Source organism: Equus caballus, chromosome 11 (assembly GCF_041296265.1).
Source record: "Equus caballus isolate H_3958 breed thoroughbred chromosome 11, TB-T2T, whole genome shotgun sequence".
NCBI lineage: Eukaryota > Metazoa > Chordata > Mammalia > Perissodactyla > Equidae > Equus > Equus caballus.
The window spans coordinates 50,256,574-50,279,172 of record NC_091694.1 but is presented as its reverse complement, the minus strand read 5'-3'; the positions used below and the strand labels follow the sequence as shown (position 1 = coordinate 50,279,172).

General features: G+C 53.6%; 2 protein-coding genes and 1 long non-coding RNA gene across 13 annotated transcripts; 1 reads left to right on the top strand and 2 right to left on the bottom strand.

The window, feature by feature from the left end:
• Positions 1 to 5,328: 5,328 nt before the first annotated feature.
• On the bottom strand, positions 5,329 to 7,567 carry LOC138916315 (uncharacterized). Its single transcript, XR_011423475.1, has 3 exons — positions 7,443 to 7,567; positions 7,229 to 7,327; positions 5,329 to 6,142 (listed from the first exon to the last, which is right to left on the bottom strand). It is a non-coding gene; the product is annotated as an uncharacterized lncRNA (long non-coding RNA).
• On the top strand, positions 6,148 to 15,277 carry SLC16A11 (solute carrier family 16 member 11). Of its 10 annotated transcripts, none has more exons than XM_070228091.1 (7): positions 6,149 to 6,433; positions 6,689 to 6,896; positions 7,159 to 7,302; positions 7,463 to 8,230; positions 12,117 to 12,349; positions 13,307 to 13,432; positions 13,764 to 15,277. In XM_070228091.1, exons 1-7 carry the CDS (start codon positions 6,221 to 6,223, stop codon positions 13,914 to 13,916), a joined length of 1,845 nt encoding a protein of 614 aa, XP_070084192.1. In that variant the 5' UTR covers positions 6,149 to 6,220; the 3' UTR covers positions 13,917 to 15,277. The 10 variants fall into 10 exon arrangements, with proteins under 10 accessions (XP_070084188.1, XP_070084192.1, XP_070084187.1 ...); XM_070228086.1 differs by having other exon boundaries at positions 6,150 to 6,433; positions 13,760 to 14,012; XM_070228088.1 differs by having other exon boundaries at positions 6,298 to 6,428.
• On the bottom strand, positions 15,157 to 21,936 carry BCL6B (BCL6B transcription repressor). 2 transcript variants are annotated; one of them, XM_023653389.2, is made up of 9 exons: positions 21,204 to 21,936; positions 20,457 to 20,647; positions 20,012 to 20,233; positions 19,553 to 19,903; positions 19,134 to 19,258; positions 18,392 to 18,556; positions 18,168 to 18,298; positions 17,913 to 18,050; positions 15,157 to 17,511 (listed from the first exon to the last, which is right to left on the bottom strand). In XM_023653389.2, exons 2-9 carry the CDS (start codon positions 20,633 to 20,635, stop codon positions 17,395 to 17,397), a joined length of 1,428 nt encoding a protein of 475 aa, XP_023509157.1. In that variant the 5' UTR covers positions 20,636 to 20,647; positions 21,204 to 21,936; the 3' UTR covers positions 15,157 to 17,394. The 2 variants fall into 2 exon arrangements, with proteins under 2 accessions (XP_023509157.1, XP_023509155.1); XM_023653387.2 differs by having other exon boundaries at positions 21,139 to 21,255.
• Positions 21,937 to 22,599: the final 663 nt, after the last annotated feature.

Genomic DNA, 22,599 nt, shown 5'->3' with positions numbered 1-22,599 from the left:
CCTATGGCTGTGGGAACACTGTTATCTGACTCTCTGTTCCTCCCACCACGGCTTCTGGTCCTGGTTGACATTTTTCAGCTGGGAAGCAGATTCCAGCCAGGTAGGGCTACTGTAGCCCTAGGGCAGGTCTGGGGGTTGTCAACCGAGTCCTCTAAGAGGCTAGGTCCTTTAAGTCAGATGTGATGTCCCAGCTTGGGGCTGGGAAGGCAGACAATGGGCCCAGAAAATTCAGAGGTAGCTAAAAGGTTGGTTACTGCAGAAGGGAAATGATCACCCTTGGCCCCTTCTGGTGTGTGTGACTCCCCCTATCAAATCAAGACACGAGGAGCACAGGGAACTGGACTAGAGATTGGACGGGAGTAAAGATGAAGGGGTGACTACCTCTGGCCAGAAAATGGGAAGAAATGAAATGGAAGGGAACCTATATTTGTAGAGTGCCTACCGTGTGCCTGGAGTTGTGCTGGTCCTTTCTAAGCCTCATTTCACTGAAGTCTCACCAACAATCCTTTGAAGTATTACCACCTTTTAATAGATGCCTAGCAAGCTTTGGAGTTGGGACTCAAGAACTATGCTTTTAGCAATTTGCCAGGCCTGAGTTGCTATTGCAGGATGCATGCACATGGCTGCCTCAATTAGAATCCCATTCTCATCCTGATAACCTGTTTTCAGTGGAAGTTTTGGGGTGCCTTGTGTCTGAACCTCCTCCTTTATTTGAGAAATTTCCATCATCATCATCATCATCTCACTTTATTGAGATATGATCGACACGTCCCTCATTATTTTTGATGGGAAGCAGAACCCATTTAGCCGTAGACACTGAAAATACCAAGTGCTCACTTTCCTTGTGTCCCTTCTGCTAGCGTGAGAGCACATGACCAAGGTTTATGTGGTCAGGTGCACCGACCCTGGGCTGGAATTTGGAGTGAGTGGTGAATGAAGCAGAGAAGGTTTCTGAGCAGCAGCTGTGGGTTTGAGGCCCCGTGGCCACAGAGGGGCAGCAGCGACATCTAGTGTCCAATGGTGACAGCACTGGCCTTGGGAACCCATTTAGGCCTGTGGTAGTTTGTCTTCCTGCCAAACCTAGTTCTGTAGCCTTCCTGGTAATTCTAAGAGCTACCCTGTGTCCTGTAATCAATATTTTTCTACTTAAGTAAGTCAGAGTGAGCGCATGTGGCTTACAACTAAGAACTTTGACAAAGATGTTGGCCAAAGTCCCAGAACCAGACAATGCCAGAAAATACACCTTTGGATATTTAGACACACAGACCAGGCTGAAAGACTCTAGCTGGGTGCATCCCCCACCATCCTGGAGCCTGGGCTGTCAAGGGAGATCCAAGAGCCAGAGGCTTCAGACCTTTAGCATGTAAGCGGGTAGGGACGTGGTGGGTGGTGACAGAGAGAAGGGATGAGGACTGGATTGGAAGAGGCACCGGAGACAGACCTGGTAGAGGGAGTAAGCAAGGAGTAATGTTGGGTAGGACTCCCATCCCACTCCCCCCATCCCAGGTCTTGGCTCCAAGCTAGCTCCAGCCTCAGCTCTGTTTCATGTGTGTGTCAACATTTACTGTAGTGGAGCCATTTTAAAATGGAGTCGGGGCTGCCTTTCCAGAGAGACTGCCTTGCTGGCTTGAACCTTGGACTGGGCCACACCTTTGGACTGGACCACAATGGCAATTTTTTTGCCAGCAATTGTTTGAGAAGTCAGCAAGAGAATGTACATCCTGATCACAAAGACTGAGGATTGTGGACTTTCTGAAGACAGAATCAATAGTCCATCAATATTTAGCCAAAACTAACTCTCTGCCTCCAACTGCAATTAAAATTCTCTGTAATACAACCTCCCTTCTTTGCCTTTAAAGACCCCTGACTTTTACACCCTAGCAGAACACTATTTGCAATTCTTGAGACCCCAAATAAACTTTTTGCTTGTTTTGTAGTTTATGCCTCTGATTCATTGACATGTGCCAATTTCGGCCCCACCACCAGCCTCCCCCAGCCCCAGACTCAGCAAACTCCTTACCCAGTTCCAGTCCTAAAGCAAGGTTCAGGGAACCCAGTGCAGTTCTCTATTCATGTGTGGTCATCCAGGCAGACTTGTTCCCTGCACACAATGAGCCCCACTGTCCTGAGTGGGTGCCTTTACTCTCCTGCTTCATTACCTACCCCATTTCAGAGCATCTCAACAATGTGCTTCCCTGGCCCTGGGCTGGGGCTTTGAGGTCTATGCTGACTTTCCACGGCCTGGTCTCTGGGTGAGCTGGGGAAGGAGAGGATTCTAGGAGGTGACGGTGAGAGGCAACTCTTTTAGGTACTTAGAAGCCCAAGATCATCTGGGCCAAATAGCGGAAAGCCTCCTATTTTTGTGTACCTCAAATAGAGCTCAATATACCACTCAATATACCACCCAATATACCTTAAATACCCACTCCTATGGGTAACACCATCCACCCTGGCCTGTCCTCTTCCATCCTATCCACCTTCTGCAGAGGGAGCCCCTGAGGGGTGTACCCACGGAATGACTCAGCTCAGGGCTTCCTCGAGGTTGCAGACGCCTGAAGCCCCAAGCACCTCCTGCAGGGGCTCCCATGAGAAAGTGCCAGAGCACCTTTAAAGTTCACAAACACACACACACTCCCAGATCCCGTGGTTTCCAAAGAAAATTATGTAAAGACTATGACCCTCTCTTTTGATCTCCCTAAAGACCTGACCTGGCTCAGCATCTGCTTCTGGGGCTTTCTCCAGGTGGGCAGGCATTACCAGTTTGGTCAATGGTCACTAATGAGTGACCCCTTCTTGTGGTAGTGCCACATCCCATGGAGCACCGGCCCCGAGTCCACTCATGCAATGAGTCCCTTGTTCAGTGTTTCTCTCACTCAGTCACTCATCATTTACCTCTGGGGCCTTTGGGTGTCAAAGATCCAGAGATCACTAATGCAAAGTCCCACCTCCAGGGCAACGTGGGGGTGAGGGGCAGGAGAAAAACGGATGATTTCACTGCAGGCTGAGAAGTACTCTGATGGGGGTTAAGTAGGCCGAATGGGGGCATCTAATGCAGATTAGGAGTGGGTGTGGCCGAGACCACTTCCCAGAGGAGACCTTGCTGCCTCATCAGTGGAGACTTAAGGAGAAAAACTTCAATAATTTACCTAGTCATTTAAAGCATTACTTTCCTATGAAAATATGCATCAAATATTATGAAGTAGAATGAAGCAGGATGGCTGAAAATTCCACATGAATTTTCAACGTAAAACAAGCTATTTCAAAGAAATTTCCCACATGCAAAAGGTCTACAACCCCAGACTCTCCTGACCCCTCCAACTGTGGTATGAACCTTCTCTCCTCTGTGATCAGCTTCCAATATTAGTGAATAGTAGTGAATGCTATGTTAGTGGAAATTTTTGAGAAGCATCAGTCTCTGAGAAAACATCTAAATTCCTTAGCCTGGCCTTCAAGACCTTTCATGATGGAACCATCCGCCCTAGAAGCTTTGTCCTACATTATTCTCGTACACACTCTCTGTTCTCCACCCAGCTATTTACAGCTCCCCCAAACAATAAACAATGTGCTAAGCTGGTTCTTGTCTTTGTGATTTTTCACCAGCTGCTCTCTTTGCCTGGAATGCCCCTGCCCATGCGTCCACCTGGCAAACTCCTACTCATCCTTCATGACCCAGCTCAAAGGGTTCTTCTTCTGTGAAGCCTTCCTAGCAGGCCCAAGCAAACAAGTCAGTTCCTCCCATGTACCAGTCTATGATATGTGTGTCCCTCTCTTTGTGTTGAGATTTCTTTATTTCACTTTTTCTCTAATTTGATGGTGGGGCTTGGAGGGGAAAGATTGTATCATTTATATTTGCATCTCTAGCCCTAAACACAGCATCTGGCATGGTAGGTGTCTACAAATATTGTGTCTAAAGCAAATGAACAAAACTTATTTTGACTGCTTTCTTCTCTTTTGTTTTTAGAGTCAAGATAGGGAGACCAGCATTTTCTCATAGACTTTGGAAAACGCTAAGAAAACCACTCACCACACACACACAAATCCCATTTAACCTCTTTTTGTAGCCATTCACATCTTATAACTTGTGAGGTTCTACTGAGAACTCACCAGACCATTGTGGTTCTTTGACCTTGAGGCATTAGTAGACAGAGCCATGGGGGCAGGGGCAGCAGTGCTGTGGGGTCTAGCCAGGTCCCTCTGAGTCACAGCAATAGCAGCAATGGCAGCTGATACATATCATGGTCCAGGCACTGTTGTAAATCCCTTACTCACATACGTATACACAATGACTCTTAATCCTCATAATAACCCTATGGGGTAGCTACTACTATTACCCCCATTTTAGAGATGAGGAAACTGAGGCACAAACAGGTTGAATAACTTTCTCACAATAATACAGCTAAGAAATGGCAGAGATGGGATTCAAACCCAGGAATTCTGGCTTGAGAATTTATTCTCCCAACCTCAATACTATATTAGCTCCATGAGCAAAAGATGTATAGTGATGGTAATTTGGGCTAAGAATATAGGGAACATGAGGTAGAAAAGGAATGTGCCCTTTCACAGCCAATCACCCCAGTCTCAGGCTCTGGGATGCCCTCTGGGTTCATAAGTATCCTGTAAAGGTATTCACTTTGTACAGCTCCCAGACCCAGAAGGCACAGTCTCCTCATTGCCCTGCATTTTCACTTCACCACAGAGGGGGAGTGATTTGTTTCAGTTGGCTCCGTTGAGCAGAGTCCTCAGCAGCCAGCTCAGGAACTGGGCTCCCTGCCATCCTGGGTGGCTCAGGATCTGCTGGCTCCACCTCCCAGGAGCCTTTCACAACAGCACCACAGGCCAGGAAACCGGTGAGACCACTTTCCTAGCGTGTGTGCAGGACCATAAACCTTCATGGATTCCTATACCCCGTCCAGGACATTTCAAGCAGAGGGCATGACATATGCGAAAGTTCAGGAGTGAGAAAAAGCAGGTGGGATGCTAATGGCTGATGGAAGGATGCACAAGAGAGGGGAAGGAGATGGAATGGAAAGGTAGTCTGGCTCTACTTTTGCTTGTGAAAGGCCTTAAACCCAAAATAGAGAAATTTGATTTTTTTTCCCTATAGGCTGTGGAGAGCCATTGAAGGTCATGCTCTGTGTGTTAGGTTTACAGTTTCACTACTCAAGAAGCTGTTTCTCTTTATTTGCAGCTACTTTCTCAACAATTAGGAAACACTGCCATCACGTGGCTGTCGTGTGATGCACAGCCCAAACTGTAAATTGACCAATTTTCTCTAATACCGTTTAATATGTAGTTAAACCAAAGAACACACCTCTTGGTTCAAACAGCTGAAGTGAAGCAATGGTAACTTTAATCCTAATGTAAAAAGGATACTTTTTATAAAGTTTTTCAGGAAATAACTGCCTGGGTTCAATTCTTGGATTTCTTACTTTATTTTCAAAATTCTAATCTAAATCTTTAGTGAATTCTGATCAGAAGGATCCTTTCTATTCCCAGTAACCCCTATCTTAGAATCATAAACTCTCTGGCCTTGCACAGATTCCACCATCTCCAGGTCAGTTTGGCACCAAACTGTCTCCAGACCATTTCCCACAACCGTGGCAAATTCTGTTTCAGTCCTAGGTCTGCTGTCCTTGTATAGTCGAGCAGTTGGACAGACTCAAATTCAAACATTTTCACCATTTTTAACCTGGGGGATTTTGGGCAAGTCACTAAACCTCTCTAAGCTTCAGTCACTTCATCTGTAAAATGGGGATGACGCTTCCACAGGGTTACTGTGAGGATGAAAAGATGACACGTGTAGCCTACCTGGCATATTGCAGATTCTCATATAATAACGGAGTCCTCTTCCTTCCCCTCCGTGCTTGAGGGCCCACTGCTGAGCACCGAACAAACACTCAGTGGAGGTCTGTGATTTGATATCTGAGATTTACCTGGTCCTCCAGCATCGTTCACTGAGAACAAAACTACTCATCCCTTCAGGCTTTGGGGGGACCACTATTTCCGTGCGTTGCTTACAGACCTTGGGCTTCCTGGGGATTGCAAACCACTCGTCTCTTCCGTGCGCAGCAGGCGGCAGGTGCGTGGACTTGAGCAGGGTGGGCGGGGCGGCATTCATTCCTCTCCGCTCCCTTCCCGGGGACTGTGGGCGTGGGTGTGGATAATTCAATCCCCGTGGGATCTGGCGTCTGGCCTCACCCGCAGCTCGGCGGATTGGTTGATGGTTTCAGCTCGCCCCCGCCCTCCTTCCCTCAGCGTCCCAGGTGGCTCAGGCCCCCTGTGGTGCTCTCTGTTTACGGAGAGAGCCCGTCCAAGTTGGGCTCCATCTCTGCAATCGCTCCCCTCTGAGAACCCGCCCGCCCGGGGAGTGGGGAGAAAACCAGGCCGTGCCATTCCTCGTCCTTCCCCTTCCCCCACCGCCCGGAGAGGTCGGGTAAGGGGGAAGAGGTGTGTGTGGGAGGGGGAGTCCAGACCTCCGGGATTCGGCTGTCACTCCCTCCCGGTACCTTGCGCGAACCCAGGAGTCCTCTCCCTAGGCCTAGCTCCCGCTCCCTCCTCCCTTCCTATCGTGCTCAGGGTGACGTGCCCACCCTGGGCAAGCAGCCAGAAGCTGGATCTCAGGGATGCCAGATCCCTAGAGGAGGCACAGACGTGGAGACTTCACTCATAGGTGTTCCTCCTCCCCCAGAAGGCGATGACCCCCAAGCCGGCCGGACCCCCGGACGGGGGCTGGGGCTGGGTGGTGGCGGCCGCAGCCTTCGCGGTGAATGGGCTCTCCTACGGGCTGTTACGCTCCCTGGGTCTTGCCCTCCCTGACCTCGCGGAGCACTTTGACCGAAGCGCTCAGGACACAGCGTGGGTCAGCGCCCTGGCCCTGGCCGTCCAGCAGGCAGCCAGTGAGGGGGGGCCCCGAGGTGGGAGGCGGGAACTGGGGTGGAGGGGCCGTGGTGTAGTGGTGGAGGACCTACCTGATTACCAGACAACCTGAGAAACGGAGACCGGTGGAACCACGTTGTAGTGAAGGGTGGGATTTGAGGTCAAAGGGTGGAGAGCTATTGGGCTGGGGGGAGCTTAGGCCAGACAAACAGCCAATGAGAAGTGTTGGAGCGAGTTTGGGGGTCCAGGGGCGTGTCTTCCGTTGATTCCGCCCCCTTCTAGGCCCAGTGGGCAGCGCCCTGAGTACCCGCTGGGGGGCGCGCCCGGTGGTCATGGTTGGGGGCGTCCTCACCTCGCTTGGCTTCGTCTTCTCGGCTTTCGCCCGCAGTCTGCTGCACCTCTACCTCGGCCTGGGCGTCCTCGCTGGTGAGGGGAGAGGGGTACTGGGGTCCTTAAGATGGTAGAGATAGGAGCTTGTCGGGGGCTGGAGACCAACGGGATGGGGCCCTCCTGCGAAGCGCAGGGCTGGGATTGCCGGGGTAGGCATCCCTGGTGCCTGTCCTCACCGCGTGCTCTCCATTCGCAGGTTTCGGCTGGGCCCTGGTGTTCGCCCCTGCCCTCGGCACTCTCTCGCGTTACTTCTCCCGCCGTCGAGTCTTGGCCGTGGGGCTGGCACTCACGGGCAACGGGGCCTCCTCGCTGCTCCTGGCGCCCACCTTGCAGTTCCTCCTTGATACTTTCGGCTGGCGGGGCGCCCTGCTCCTCCTTGGCGCCATTACCCTTCACCTTACCCCCTGTGGCGCCCTGCTGCGCCCCCTCACGCTCCCTGGGGACGCCCCGGCCCCACCGCGCGGGCCCCTAGCTGCCCTCGGCCTGGGTCTCTTCACACGCCGGGCCTTCTCAGTTTTCGCTCTGGGCACGGCCCTGGTGGGGGGCGGCTATTTCGTCCCCTACGTGCATTTGGCCCCTCACGCTTTAGACCGGGGCCTGGGGGGGTATGGGGCAGCTCTGGTGGTGGCGGTGGCCGCGGTGGGGGACGCGGGCGCCCGGCTGGTCTGCGGGTGGCTGGCGGACCAGGGCTGGGTGCCCCTCTCGCGGCTGCTGGCGGTGTTCGGGGCTCTAACCGGGCTGGGGCTGCTGGCCGTGGGACTGGTGCCCGCGGTGCGGAGCGAGGAGGGCTGGGGGGGCCCCCTGCTGGCCGCGGCTGGGGCCTACGGGCTGAGCGCCGGAAGTTACGCCCCGCTGGTTTTCGGCGTGCTCCCGGGGCTGGTGGGCATCGGCGGTGTCGTACAAGCCACCGGGCTGATGATGATGCTGATGAGCCTCGGGGGGCTTCTGGGCCCTCCGCTGTCAGGTAAGGGCTTGAGTCAGCCGGTGCGCTCGCAACCATCCTCTGCCCCGGGAGTCCAAGCCCTCTGAATTCCTTTCCCCTTCCTCAGGCTTCCTAAGGGATGAGACCGGAGACTTCACCGCCTCCTTCCTCGTGTGCGGCTCTTTCATCCTCTCTGGCAGCTTTATTTACATGGGGCTGCCCGCAGCGCTGCCCTCCTGCCGTTCAGCCTCACATCCAGCCACCTTTCCCCCTGAGAGGGGGGAGCTGCTCCCTGCTCCTCAGGTTGCTCTGCTTTCGCCAGGAGGCCCTCACTCCTCCCTGGATACCGCTTGTTGACCATGTTGTTTGAGCCCCTCCCCCAATAAAGAATTTCTATCCGGTTTTCCTGCAAGCTCCAATTGTGAGCCAATTTAGGACGCTGAAAACAGTCTACTTAAGATACCCAAAAGGGCTAGTTGAAAGGAACAGGATCCCACTAAGCCCCGGGGGAGGGGAAAGGTATCTGTCTGTCCAGCCAGTCCATTTCTCTTTGCCCAAGTTGTTATTATACAGGGAATCTTTGAGAAGTTGTCTGCCTGTCAGCTTCAGTTTGTCGGGGAGGGAGACTCATGGGTGCTTTCGCCCCGTCCCCATCCCAGATAACTCTTTTCTGCATTGCAGTATCCTTCTACTGGCCTGAGGGGAATAAAAGAATCCTAGACCCAGACTTCAGCTCTCTCAGCTTTAGTGCTCCTCCCAAATCCCCCCCACTCCCGTGTCCCCACCATTCTTTTAATTTCTTTTCTAAGTCACAGGGGATAGTGGGAAAGAGGGAGGTCAGAAGGCAGGTGGGAGGAACTGTGGTCCAGAGAGCAGAGTCCAAGGTCAAAATGCTCTGGGTCACGAGAACCCCTGGACCACCCCCCTCCCCAGCCGTGACCCCATTCAGCCAACCCAAGCATATGGCCCCCAGCTCTTTTTGAGGTTTTGATTACTATCTAGTTTTCTTAGTCAGTTTTATCTCAAACGGGCATCTCTCTTTCCCAAACATCTGTCTTCAGAGAAGAAACTTGGTAGGCAACATTAGAGATCACATGTAAAACACGATAAGTCTCTTGGCCTTTGATTTTCACAGTTGTTTCACAGCTCAGTGGAGCAGGCTAAAATCCTGGATCCCTCAGAAAAGGTTCTGGGAGCAAAGAAGAGATGAGAGTCCTCAACATAATACAAAGAGTTGGCACATACATTGCAGGAGCCCCAGGCGTGCTCTGGGGGGAGGCAGATCAAGATGTTTAAGGCACTGTGGTTCTGTGCATGCCAAGGAGACCTGGAGCTGCCAACCTCTGGCTTTCTGGGTCTGACAGTGCCCTTTTGGAGTTCAGTCCTCTCCCAGCCCCTCCTTGGGCAGGGGGACTTTGGTATCCAGTGCCTCTGTTACAAGGTCCTGGGGTTTTAAGGTAGGAGCTGAGAAGCAGAAGAAGTGGGGCAGAGTGATGAGAACTCCACTCCCTGCCAGAAGGAAGACCCCGGCCACCACAAAAGAAGCTGTGTAGTTGCCTGTCACATCCCGGAGGTAGCCTAGGTCCAAGAGAGAAAAGGAATACACATGGGTGATCTGCCTCCTGGGACTGATGGCTCAGACATATTTTTGGGTAGAGGGAAGAAAATAATCCTTAACTCATCATCTTGGGAGAGTTAGAACTCCCAAGGTAGGACTGGATGAGCTTGAGAACTCGGGTTTCCCAAGGGGTTTCAAGAGGTAATCTTGACCACTGTCCTGCCTTCAGAAAGGACCTCCAAACCAGCCAGTGGGGAGTTGGGGATCCAGATCGAGTCAGGCACACTTGTGCCTTTCTTTCTGGCAACTGTGGCCCTCCCTTCTACACTTCCAGTTAATAGTTAAGAGGACAGTGTTAAGGATCTGAAAGTTCTGTCATCTGGAGCCTAGGGAACTTTGACCAGACGGCTCAGATACCTGGGCTAGGGCCCAGTGGGCCAAGGGAACAGGCAGACACTAGCGTGCTATGTCTGGCCAGGTCCAGCCAGGTCCTCTGAAAACCCAAGCTGTAGGTACTCTGTCAAGGGCTCCTCCTAGTCTTTGCACAGCCCCAATTTCTTTGCCCCATGGACCCACTTCAGGGCTGCTATGATTGGCCATGTAGGCCATGTACTGTACCATACGAGTTGGCAATATTCACATACACTATAATGTGGATAGTCCCCTCCCCAAATGTATGACATGGCAGCCCTGGCCCACCCGGAAACCCCATTCCCCTTACCTGACAGAGGAGCCCCCAGCAGCCCTCCAATGCTCTCTACCATCTGCAACAGTCCCAGGCCACAGTATATCCTTCCAGTCCCCACCAGTTCAGGCAGCATGGAGAAGGCCACTGGAGTCAGGGCCCCTGATGTGAAGCCATAGGCCACGGTCAGAGCCACTAAGGCTGTGGGAGCCTGAGCCACGGGGAACAGGGCCAGTGACACCCCAGTCAGGGTGGTCCAGAGCATCAGGAGTCGTGCCACAGGCCCTGGGACTGCATCCCCTAGCCACCCAGAGGCCACACGCCCCACGAGGTCAGAAATAGCAGCCACTGAGAGTAGGAAGGCAGCAGGCAATGGGTCCCAATTTAGATCCTGGAGATGGGCCACCAGGTGCACATAGGGAATGAAGAAGCCAGTGTTGATCAGGGTGAGGGCAACAGTGTAACGGAGGAAGGGGCCATGACGGAGAAGGGAGGCAAGCTGGGCCCCAGGACCACCCACGGCAGGGTCTTCAGTCAGGAAGAGTGGGCGGAGGAGAGCACCACAGGCCACCAAGTGGAGGGAGAGGGCAGACACCAGCAGTAGGGCTCCCCGCCATGCATAGTGGCTGAGCAGCCATTGGAAGAGTGGGGCAAAGGCAAAGGAGGACAGGCCCACACCCGTCAGTGCCAGCCCTGTGGCCAGGGATCGCCGGCGAGAGAAGTAACGGGACAGGCAGGCCAGGGTCGGAGTGAAGGTCAAGGCCCAGCCAGAGCCTGTCAAAAAGGGAGAAATGGGGGTTGGGGGACTCTTACGGAGCTCAGGGCACCCAGTAATCCCAAGACTGCCCAACAGCGGAATACAGCACAGGCCTGGGTTATAATCTTCTTGGATACTTTCCAGCTATGTGACCTTGTGTATTTTACTTAATCTCCCAGCCTCAATCTCCTCATCTGCAAAACGGGGGTAGTATACCTTATGGGACTGTGGAGGCTTAGAGATAGTGTTTGTAAAGTAAACAGCACAGATCTTTGGAGTTGGCCCTGGGCTCTACCATTTCTGATTGTGTGAGCCTCATTTACCAAGTTGCATAAGCTTCTAAAGCCTTCTTCACCTGTAAATAGGATAATGCCATGTATTTCATTGCCACAGTAATGGCACAACTTTACAGGAATTCTTCCTTTTAGATTCCAGTCACACCAGGCCTGGGCTTGTATATTCTGGATTCATCATCTTTGAATTCCCTAATATCCCCACCATGTTTATCACTTAGTCACCCTTCTTAAGACCTCCCCTCTGGGCACAGGTGCCACCCAAAACTTTCTCTCAGCTTCTCCATAAGCCTTTTGGAAGGAGCAGGAAGAAGGAGGAAGTCTAGAGGCCAAAGACTCACGCATTTGACTCTTCCTGCCTGTGCCCAGGGTCTCACCTGAGAGCAGCCCAATACTCAGGTAGAGGTGGGTCAAGGAGGTAGCAAAGGAGGCGAGCAGCATGCCCAACGCAGCCAAGATGCCCCCAGCCATCACCACCGGCCTGGGCCCGAACTTCGTGCTCAGGGCACTGCCCACGGGGCCTGGGGAAGAGGATGGGGTTCTGCAAGATCTCAGGTGTCCCTCTCCAGCATCCCCCCAACCCCAACTTCCCCTTTACTGTCCCCACATCCCCTCTCCCCTTCTGAGGGTCGCAGGACGCCGGACCAAGGGGCAGCACTCACTCCCAAACTGCTGCACCGCGATTCCTATGGAGGCGATCCAGGAGACGCGTGCTGCCTGCTCCTCGAACGCCGCCACAAACTCCACGAAGAAGACACCGAAGGAGCGGAGCACCCCGAACACCAGCGCCGACTGGAAGAACGCTGAGAGCACCACCATCCATCCCCAGCCTCCGTCGGGGGGCTCGGACCTACGCGCCATCTGGGAGGTAACAGAGCTGCCGCCAATAAGAGCCCCTGCGAGAGCGGGGCTCAGGACGCTCCACCTCTGCCCACCCCTGCCACCCCCTGCCTACCCAGCCGGATGGCTCCGGGCTGCGCGGAGGCAAGGGTGGTAGCGAGGAAGGTACCGACGAGGCTTGAAAGCTGCAGAGAGGCTGCGTGAGGCGCCCGCGCCTTTCCCCTAGTTGGGGGATATGGGTCGGGAGAGCAGGCCGGCGCTGGCCCAGGCGATCAGCACCCGGGGGCGTGCCTCCGCTGGCTGCGAGTCGAGAGTCCAAGCCTGGGCCGCACGGATCCGGGCAGGGGCCTAGGTTCGGTTTAGGAGGCGGGGTGCGGCACTGCCTTTGGCCCCCCCGCCCCTCCAGGGGCGCGCCAGTCTCTGCGTGGATTATCTATTTTATCATTGAAGAGTCAGCACCTGGCTAGCCTGGCCAACATCCCTGACTGCAGTTCTCCAATGAAGAGCGGGACTCCTGAGCAGGGGGAGGAGCCAGGAGGGCAGGGCGGGGCTTAGAGCGTCGTTCAGGATAGGGGCGCATGCGTAAGGAGGGGCTATTAGGAGGCCGACTACAGGCGACCCACGTGATGCAGGGACCTGCTGGGGCGGCTTCCGTCTTCTGTCCACCTAGCGAGTCCAGATTTCAGCACCCAACCTTCACGTAAGGAGCCTATGGGGGTTGGTGGTAGGTAAACTGCTTCAGGAAAACACTTGCTTAATGAGGGGCCCAGGAGTTGCGGGGCCAGGTGGGGGCGAGCGGAGGGGTTATGAGATAAGACTCAAACAAAATACCTGGCCAAGCGCCTGAGACCACTGGAATCTAGATTCCTGGATGCCTGAGGAGTTCAGAGGCCAAGGAAAGAGACAAGGGGAATGGGTTGTTGGACTTCTGGCATTCATTTCTGTAATGGGTACTCGTTCCTATCGCTTCTCTTCCCACTAACAGGAAACCTACAGGTCACAAAGACCAAAAATAACTGGAGAGAGGAAGGGCGGCTCTGAACTCACTTGGCGCCAGCACCACCACCTACCGCTTCTTCAGTGGGGATGGAAACTTCTCCTTTGCCCTCCAGTAACAACCACTTCCAAACCACATTTTTTGATCTAATGATGGGATAGACTAAAGAGATAAGCCATGACCACCGGAGCAATCAGCCTCTCCTACCCAACCAGTACCCAGTCCCTCCACCTATATAGCGCTAATGGCTTGGCTTCCTGTTTCTTCATTATAATTCAAGCTTTCCAGAACCCTGACCTTGAAACTTGGGCTCGAGGGTTTATACCCAGACAAGTGGGGGGTTGGGGGCGGGGTAGCAGGGGAGGGAGGCTGTGTTGTTTTATTTTATTTATTTTATTTTTTTAAAGACTCTTGACTTTATTTTTTAATTTTTTTTTTGAGGAAGACTGGCCCTGAGCTAACATCCATGCCCATTTTCCTCTACTTTATATGTGGGACGCCTACCACAGCATGGCTTTTACCAAGCGGTGCCATGTCTGCACCCAGGCTCCAAACCGGCGAACCCCAGGCCACTGAGAAGCAGAACGTGCGAACTTAACCGCTGTGCCACCGGGCCGGCCCCATGTGTAATTTTAAAAAGACTTTTGAGTCTCATAATTTTATATGTGGGAAATAAAAATAATCATCCCCCCAATATTTTTTTTTTGTAAGTGGAGTCAAAACTTTGGCAGGTGGGGAATATGCCAAAGATGTAGAAATTGGTGTGGCTGTATAACCTAGTAATTAAGAGCGCAGTCTTTAGAATCAAATCATAGTTCCAATCTTGGCTTCATCACTTATTAACTTGGCCAAGATCCTGAACCTCTCAGCTGGCTTCCCCATCTATAAGTTGGGGATAATAATGGTACCCACTCTTTAGGGTCCTCAGGGGGTTGAATTTGAAAATCTGTAGACTAAAACGATTAGGGCCTGACATGTAGCAGGAGATGAGTAATCTTAGCTGGACTCTTTTTTCAGCGAGGGGTAAGCTGTAATGCGAGGGGAAGGAAGGTTTTAATTTATTTTTTGGTTTCATGTTTTTCCTTTTAAAAATCTAATCCGGGTCATGGGTTTTAAAAGATTGAGAAACACAACCACAAACTGTAAATGTTGGAAGGACCTGCAGAGGTCACGTTAATGGACTTATTTCACAAATGGGGAATTTAAGTCCAAAAGGGAAGTAACTTACAAGAATTAGTGACCTTCTACCCTCTGCCCATGGGGCAGAACAGAACTGTGCACCCAAGACACACACAGGACAGGGGAAAGGGAGGGAGAGAAGCATGCACTGGGCACCGGATAGATTCCAAAACACCATTGCTGGGGGAGGGGTGGAGTTGGCATGTTGGCATTAACTACATGGCCTTCTCACTGCCACCTCCAGCCTCTCTTGTCCTTATGGGACCCAAGTCCTATCCATTTTCCTTGGTAGTGGTGGTGGTGGTGGTAGGAGGTGTATCAAGCATTAAGATCCCCAGCACAGATGCATCCCCCAGCCTCATGGTATTATTAGTGGTTTCCTGGTTTCTCCCTGCCACCTCCACACCTCAGGCAGGAAGTGACTTCAGAGCAGCAGGATGCAGGTGGCTCCGGAGAAACTTTATGAAGTCACTGGTTCCTACACAATGAGCCGGAAGGCAAAGGCAGGGAAAGGGAGAACAAGGGCCATCTAAAATGTCTGGTGAGACGGGACAGTGGAATGGGCACAGAATCCAAGATAGTATCCAGGAGGGGGGACCCTCCTTCCTCAGCGTCACCCAGTCCCCAGATTTCCCCAAGCAAGAGCCCAGGACACAGCAGGCAGCACAAAGAGGCTTCTTTATTCCAAGAATCTGGTCTTGCAGGATCTGACATCTCCACCCCTAGGCACTCTCCACCTGTCCATCCAATCTGCTAAATAAAAATCATGGTTCCTTCTCATATCTCTCCTCTGCTTTTCCTCCTTCAATTCTGCAGTGGGGAATAAGAGGGAAAGAGGGAGAAGAGTAGCCTTCTCACCAGTCCCCAGGTGATAGCCACTAGTACTGACCTCTGTTGAGGAAGCTCCACCCCACATATTCAAAGTGCTTCTTACCTTCCACCCCATGCACCACAATCAAACAGGCCCCAGGACAGTGGGGGCAGCACTGTAAATCAAGGCTTCAGAATACTGCGTAACATTCCAAACATTCCACCCAGTTAAGAGGCAACCTTATTCCTAACTTTCTACCTACTTGGCCTACACTGGAGACTGTGCCCTTCAACCAACCTCTTAATCCTACCTGGATACCTGGTCAACTAGAAGGTCCCTCAGTCAATCAATCTTGTAAATCTTCTAAATCTCTAATCCCAACAGTAATCCCAATCATAATCTCAAACTACAGCAAATCCAGAATGGAACTCAGCCCCCTTTTTTCTCCCTGGGGAAGGTTCTAGTGCATTCACTGGTCCCAGAGAGGAATGCAGTGATGGGAAGACCAGGTCACAGACCCAGCTTTTCTAAGGTAAGAAAGTTACAAAGCACCTGTGACTTCTAGAGGCAAAGAAGTTTCTGGAATCTGGACACTTGTCAGAAGATGTCCAAAAACCCGCTAAAGGAAGAGGGGGTTCATCTCAGGTAAAGAGAACCTCAAGGAACATTTAAACCCAGATACCTCTGCAGTAAAGGACAGGTCAGGGCCGGCCTTGTGGCACAGCGGTTAAGTGCGCACGTTCTGCTCTCAGCAGCCCGGGGTTCGCCGGTTTGGATCCCGGGTGTGGACATGGCACCGCTTGGCATGCCATGCTGTGGTAGGCGTCCCACATATAAAGTAGAGGAAGATGGGCATGAATGTTAGCTCAGGGCCAGTCTTCCTCAGCAAAAAGAGGAGGACTAGCAGTAGTTCGCTCAGGGCTAATCTTCCTCAAAAAAAAAAAAAAAAGATCATGACTCTTTACCGTTTAGTCAAGATGAAGCATTTCGTAATTCTCCCCTAGATCATAACATTCTTAGAGACTGAGCAGAATCAGAAAAGGTTGCATCATCTTAGCATTCCTGTTAAGGAATTTCAGATCTCTCCCCCATAGAGGGATCAACTCAGTGCTAAGAACAGGCCCTAGTGGGAGGATTATGGGTAGGCTCTATCACGACAGACACAGCGGAGCCAAACTGAGGTGACCAGACTAATGGGGTAGTTAGGGGCATAAGAGAGCCACTTCATTCATCCTCCCAGTTCCAACACTGACAAAGCCCCCACACCCACAGCCTCCAGGAGGCATTTGTTACCTCCCTTTCAGGCTTCCTATAAAGGTTCCTATAATCCTGGAAGAACAAAGAAAAGTCTATATTCCAGTTCTAGCCTGCTAGAGAACCTACAACATCCAGAATACCAGAGAGGGTTCCTGACCCAATTCCACAAGCCCACATGTTCCCAGAGCTGCCCTAGAACAAATAAAGGTTCCAGACCTAGAATTGGAGGGGCAGGACACAGAGAACCCCTTTGTCCATTTTAAACAAACCAACAAGCAAATAGGAGAAAGAACAATTCTAAAGATAAAAGTTATGACAATAATAATATAAAACACTCAAGCCAAAGGAGACAGCCAAGTGCTAATCTCTGCCAGCAGAGTTGTGACCTTACATTCTGTGTTTCAGGTCACTTTCGATCACACTTATGGAAGAGGGAAGTGGGAAATGCAATAGAATGAAGGCCCTGGTGCCACTCAAAGGCCTCAATAAATTATATTTACAGATAAACTGAACGGGATGGGGGCTGCGGGTGGAGGACTGGTTCCCTTAAGGAAACCAGGCTTCCAGTCCTTCCCCTCCCCCAGCTCCTAGCTTGCTGTCTCCTCAGAAACAATTTCGATTGTGGGGAAGAGGTTTTGACCAGCAAAACAGAGGCAGATCAAGCTAGGATCTGCCACCCCTGCTCTCCCCAGTGAGAAATTAAGGCGGTGGCAGTTTCTGATACAGGAGGGGCCTTGCCCACCCCAAACCCAAGGCTGACAGGGAAGCCAGGCGCGAGCCTGCAGCTTCTGGGCTTCGAGGAAGCAGTGGGGTCTGGGCCAGGGCTCGGCTAGGGCCCCCCCAGAATGTGGTAGTGCACTTTGGTGTTGGTAGCAGCTCCGTGTTTCTGGCGCAGGTGTAGCCGTAGTTGACTCTTGTGCCGGAAATGCAGGCCGCAGGGGTCGCACTGTGGGAGAACAGCTGCGTCAGGTTCCTCCCCATCCACAACCACCTTTTAGGTGTTGAGCGAGGGAGAATTGTCCAGCTCTCCGCCGAACAGAAGCTCTTTAGTCCTCAGATCCTCCCAAATCCTCAAGGGTCGACCAAGGAGATAGGCTCCGCCCTCTTCGGCAAAGGTTTTTCCGTCTGTTAGCCCCTCTCCAGGAGGACAGTGCCCAGAGCAGGAGCCTAACTTCTATACCTGCCCATCCTAGTACCGGCCCCGCCCCTTATTCACACGGGCTCTTCCGGGCCACCGCCCACTTCGAAGAGATCTAGGGACCACCCGGCCAGCTCCTCTCAGAGCCCCGCCCCTAATGAACGCGAGGTAATTCTAAAGATTTGGGCCAGGCCAGGTTGGGTACTCACGTGGTAAGGCTTCTCTCCCGTGTGGATGCGAACGTGGCTCTTGAGGGTCTGTAAGTGGCGGAAGCGAGTCCCGCAGGTGGGGCAAGGATAGGGCTTCTCCCCGGTGTGGATCAGCACGTGCGCGCGCAGATGCGCTACCTGGGAGGCGAGGGGACCTCAGACCGCGCCTCTGGGAGAGACACAACCCTCTCCACACGGCCCGCCCCGCCCTCTCGCAAGTTCGCCCTTGAGCCGGCTCTGAGACTGGCTCCGTACCTGTACAAAGCGCGAGCCGCACGTCTCACACTTATAGGGCTTCTCTCCCGAATGGATGCGACTGTGCGTTTTCAGGTTAGCCGGCCGGTTAAAGCGGGCTCCGCAGATGGAGCAGTGGTAGGGCTTTTCCCCTGGAGGTAGGGAGGAAGGGAGATCAGGGACTCTATCCTAGGACACCTGTGGGCATGAAGTCCAGGGCCCTCTCCTCCCTGCTCCTCCCCTACCTGTGTGCACCGTGCGGTGACTGGCCAGGTTGCCCTTGTAGCGGAAGGCAGACCGGCACAGCTGACACTTGTAGGGCTTGTCCTGATCCCCAGGAGCCAAGGGGTCCAGCCCAGATGAGCACCCAGCCACAGCCTCGCAGTTCTGGCAGCTGAAAAATTCACTTCCTGGGAAGCAGAGTAGGTAATGCCAACAATACCAGTGAATCCTCAGACCACACAGTAGTAGGTTTTCTTTTTCCCAGTTTACTATTAAGGCTTCTGGGGCTAATTTAACTTGCTCAAGTTCACATGGTTAATAAGAAGACAAGCCAAGCTCTGACTCCATGTCTGTCTGACTCCAGAGAATTCTGCTAATCTCTTCAGTAGTGGTAGCGGTAGGTGGAGGCCCCTACTACTGGGGGGAAGTTTCTGCTTCTCTCTCCTCTCTTGCACCACTCTGGATGACAGCTTGCCAGAGAGGCCCTGCCAAGCCCTGGGCCTACCACTCAGCCCTGGATGGGAATAGGCCAGAAGTTCCCAAACTTTGTTGCTCACTGGAAGCTTTTTTTAAAAAAAAATACTGATGCCTGGCTTTCACTTCCAGACATTCTGATCTATGGGGTGTGACCTGGGCAACAGGATTTTTAAAAGCTCCCTTGGTGATTTCTAATTTGTAGTAATTGGAATAGGCCTTTCGGCCTAAACTGGCCTTGAGCAGCCACAGGAGAAAAGCCAAGAAGGAGGTAGAAGGAGAGGCTCCTACCTGGTGGTGGACGAGCCTGCCCAGAGGGTGATCCAGTGGTCTCTGGGGCCCGGGGTGCAAGGAGATGGGAGGTATTGATTGGAGCCCCACATTTGAACTGTAGAGTGGCAGCAGTTGGAGAGAGCCTAGGCAGGTGGCAAAGCCCAGAGAGAAGGGTTAGGACAGATTATATGGAGGGGTTCTTGGATCCAAAGGCCTACCCTCTGGAGATGAGCCAGTATTGACCAATGAGCCATAGCCAATTGTGTTGCCAAAGCCCCACCCCACTGAGTAAGCCTGGCCTCTAGCCAACTCCCTAAGGTGGGCTAGTGTCTCAAAACCCACCCCCTCACTCCCTGCTCCTGACCACCCAGGCCCAATGGCTCTGCCTCCCAGGTGAAGTTAGTCTCTACAAATTCTTGGGGTTCCAGTTTCTGTACCTGCTCTGGGGACCAGGAATGGGTCCTTCTTCACTGCTGCTGCTGCTGCTGGAAGCCTCATCTCCACTGGGGAGCCCAGCCTGGGGGCAAAGTTGACCAGAACTCTTCTCCCCTGCCAGGCTCCCTGCTTGGGAGGTCTGAGAGTTTAGCACGATGAACTTGTACTTTTTCCAATTGCAGGCCTTGGGGTCTGGGCTGCCTGGACTCGGGGGGCCTTGACTGCAGCTGCGAGACTCAGTAGGTGGGTCTGGGTGCCCTTCAGAGCGCCTGGGACTGCCTGGTGGAGGGACCGTTGGGGGCGTAGGAGGTTCTGCCTCCATGGGCCGCAGGGAGATGCCCAGAGGTTCATAGCTGGGAAAAGTGTGATGGACATTAGTGCTATTCCTAATCTTGGCTTCTGCCCTTGACACCTGGGATACCACCTCACCCACAGAGAACACCAAGCTGGGGCTCCCTCACCTGGCCTGGATGAAGCGGTGGCATGCCTGGACCACGTGTTCCATCTGCAAGTAGGTGGCGGCCGCAAGGACGGCTGGTGCCGTGGCTGGAGAGAGGCGTAGGCGCGAAGTGTACATGAAGTCCAGCAGAGGAGCGAAGCCTCCGGCTTCGGGGCCCCCCGGCAGGGAGAGCACGTCCACTCCCACTCCTGCACGGCCTCGGAAAATTGAATAGAAGAAGCCACTGGAGAGAGGGCAGACACGTCACGTTAGGGGCTAGGGAATCAAGGGAGACAGGCACCACAGTAGGAAGCCCCGCCTCCTCCCCACTATCACCCCGCCCCCAATTCGGGGACGCTCCGCCTCCTGCTTCTGTAAGGCTTGGCTTCGGATTCCCTCCCAAAGACCTTATGGCTCCGCCCCTGTCCCATTCGGTCCCACCCCACCCCATGAACCACCCCTCGAACCTGCAGGCGATGAGAACAGCCTTGTGAGCTCGAAGGGGTTGCCCGCCAACCAGCAGCGTGACGTCAGTGAGGATCCCGCGCAGGCGCAGCTCATTCAGGTTGCCCAGCACGTCGGAGGAGTGGCGAGTGAACTCGCGGACGTAGCCCAGCGCTCCCTCCGCGGTAGCGGTGGAACCCATAGCGACGCAGGCCTGCGGGTGCCAAGGCAAGGGCTCGGGGATCTAGGCAGTCCTCAGACGCCTTCCCTCCCGCAGTTTGCCTCTTCCTCCTAAGGTGCAGCTAGAGCCAAGCCCCCGGCCGCGGCTCACGCAGCCTCACTTGATTCATCTCATTCCTTCTGCCCTCAGCCGCACCAGCGCTCGCTTTCCTCCTCTAGATTGCACAGCTCTCGGAGCGCACTGAAGGTTCCCACACCGCGGCGTCGATGGCTAGCGTGGGGAATCCAGCCCGCAACGCCCCTTAGTTCGACTCCTAGTGCCCTTTCAGCACCCCTACTCCCTTCTGATTCACAGCGCGCCTGAGTCTCAGGTGTCCGACTCTGCCTAGAGACCCCAAACGACCTGCAGTCCATACCCCTCCAAATCCCAATCAAAGCTCCCTTCCTCGAACCACAGAATTCTACTGGTACCATCTAGTCCCCGACCCCTGGTTTAGCCCAGTTTCTGGGCCTCAATCTTCCTACCATCAACAAGCCCCAAACCTCTTCTGGGACCCAGGAGTCCGGCTCCCTCAGTCTCTCGTTCTTACCCCCGTCCTGCAGGGGCTGCGGCTTGTCTTCTCAAGGGGGGCGGGGTCTCTCTTCCCTCTTGGCTTCAGCCCCTTTATCTGGCCGGGATGTCGGGGGCGGGGGATGGAGGTGGGGTGAACGCCTGGGTCTGTATCCTTCCTTCCTCCCTCGCTCTCCAGATGGCAAGCCCAGGGCGGGGTCTCCGGCTCGAGGGCGGGACCTCAGAAACGCTGGGTGGTCGTAACGTAAGGGGTTTGGGGACACTGAAAATGGAACCGAGGATGGGACATTGGAATTGGGGACGAGGTTGGGGATATCGAGATCGGAAATGTGGGTAACCTGGGTCGTCGGAGGGCCTGGGACAGCGAAAATGGGTGTGTTGGCTTTTGGAAGGGGGTGTCAAGAGCCTGTTATAGGAGAGTGAATACAGCAAAACTCCTCTTTCCAATGTACGGTATTAAGAGAGATAAAGGGGAGCCCAACGAGGAACCAGCTTTGGGGAGGCAATAGTGGGTTCCCATGGGGTCTCAGATAGCGGGAGGGTGTGGTGTGAATGACAGGCTCCTCTAGTAGGACCTACAAAAAGGGGGGCTCTGACCGGGCGGGGTAGAGAGGAGGCGGATATGATTTCTAGTTCGTTTCCTTCCATTGTCCTGCGACCGGACGGCTCCGCCAGCTGCTTCCCCTCGAGGAGGTGGGGAAAGCCCCTGGTGGGGGCCGAGAGACGCTCAGGAGACCTAGGCGTCCAGACTCCGGCTCCCAACTCTCTTCTGAATCCTTTTAGGGATCCAGAGAGACAGACTCCCGCCCAAAGCCCTCTTGCCCTCCCCCAATCCCAGCTCACTAGGCTTCGGGCACCCGCCCGTCGGCTACGCTTGGAGGCTGGCGGGACGCCGGGGTCCAGCGCGGCAAGTAGGCAAAGCTCGGCAATGTTTGGCTCCTTCCACGAGGGGGCGGACGAGCACTAGCCTCGCCTCGCCCCGTCGTCTCCACCCGGCTGGGGGGTCCTCTTAGACGGGGGCGCAGGATCGATTCGGTGTGGGCGGCTGAAACTTTCGTCCTCCCCTTTGCGCTGGTTTATTTTATCCCTCTGTCTCCTAAGAGGGGACTAGGGTTGGTCGGAGGGAGGGAGAGTTAGGCGACAGAGGGGACTTTCCTCCGAGGCTGGGGTTCCTACCTGGGGTGAGAAATCCGCGGGCTTTGGGAGCAAGGGAAATGGGTGGAACAAGGAGTGGGGTCTGAGCCCTGGGAGCACAGAACTTTCTTTTCTAATTAAGATAGACATTACTATCTGTCTTTAGAGTGAATTTGTAGTGAACATTAATACGAAAGGTGGGTGGGGTGAATAGAGAGAAGGGAAAACGGGGAGGGTCTCAGGGTAAAAGAAGGGAGAGAGCGCAGGAGGGGCGTGATAAC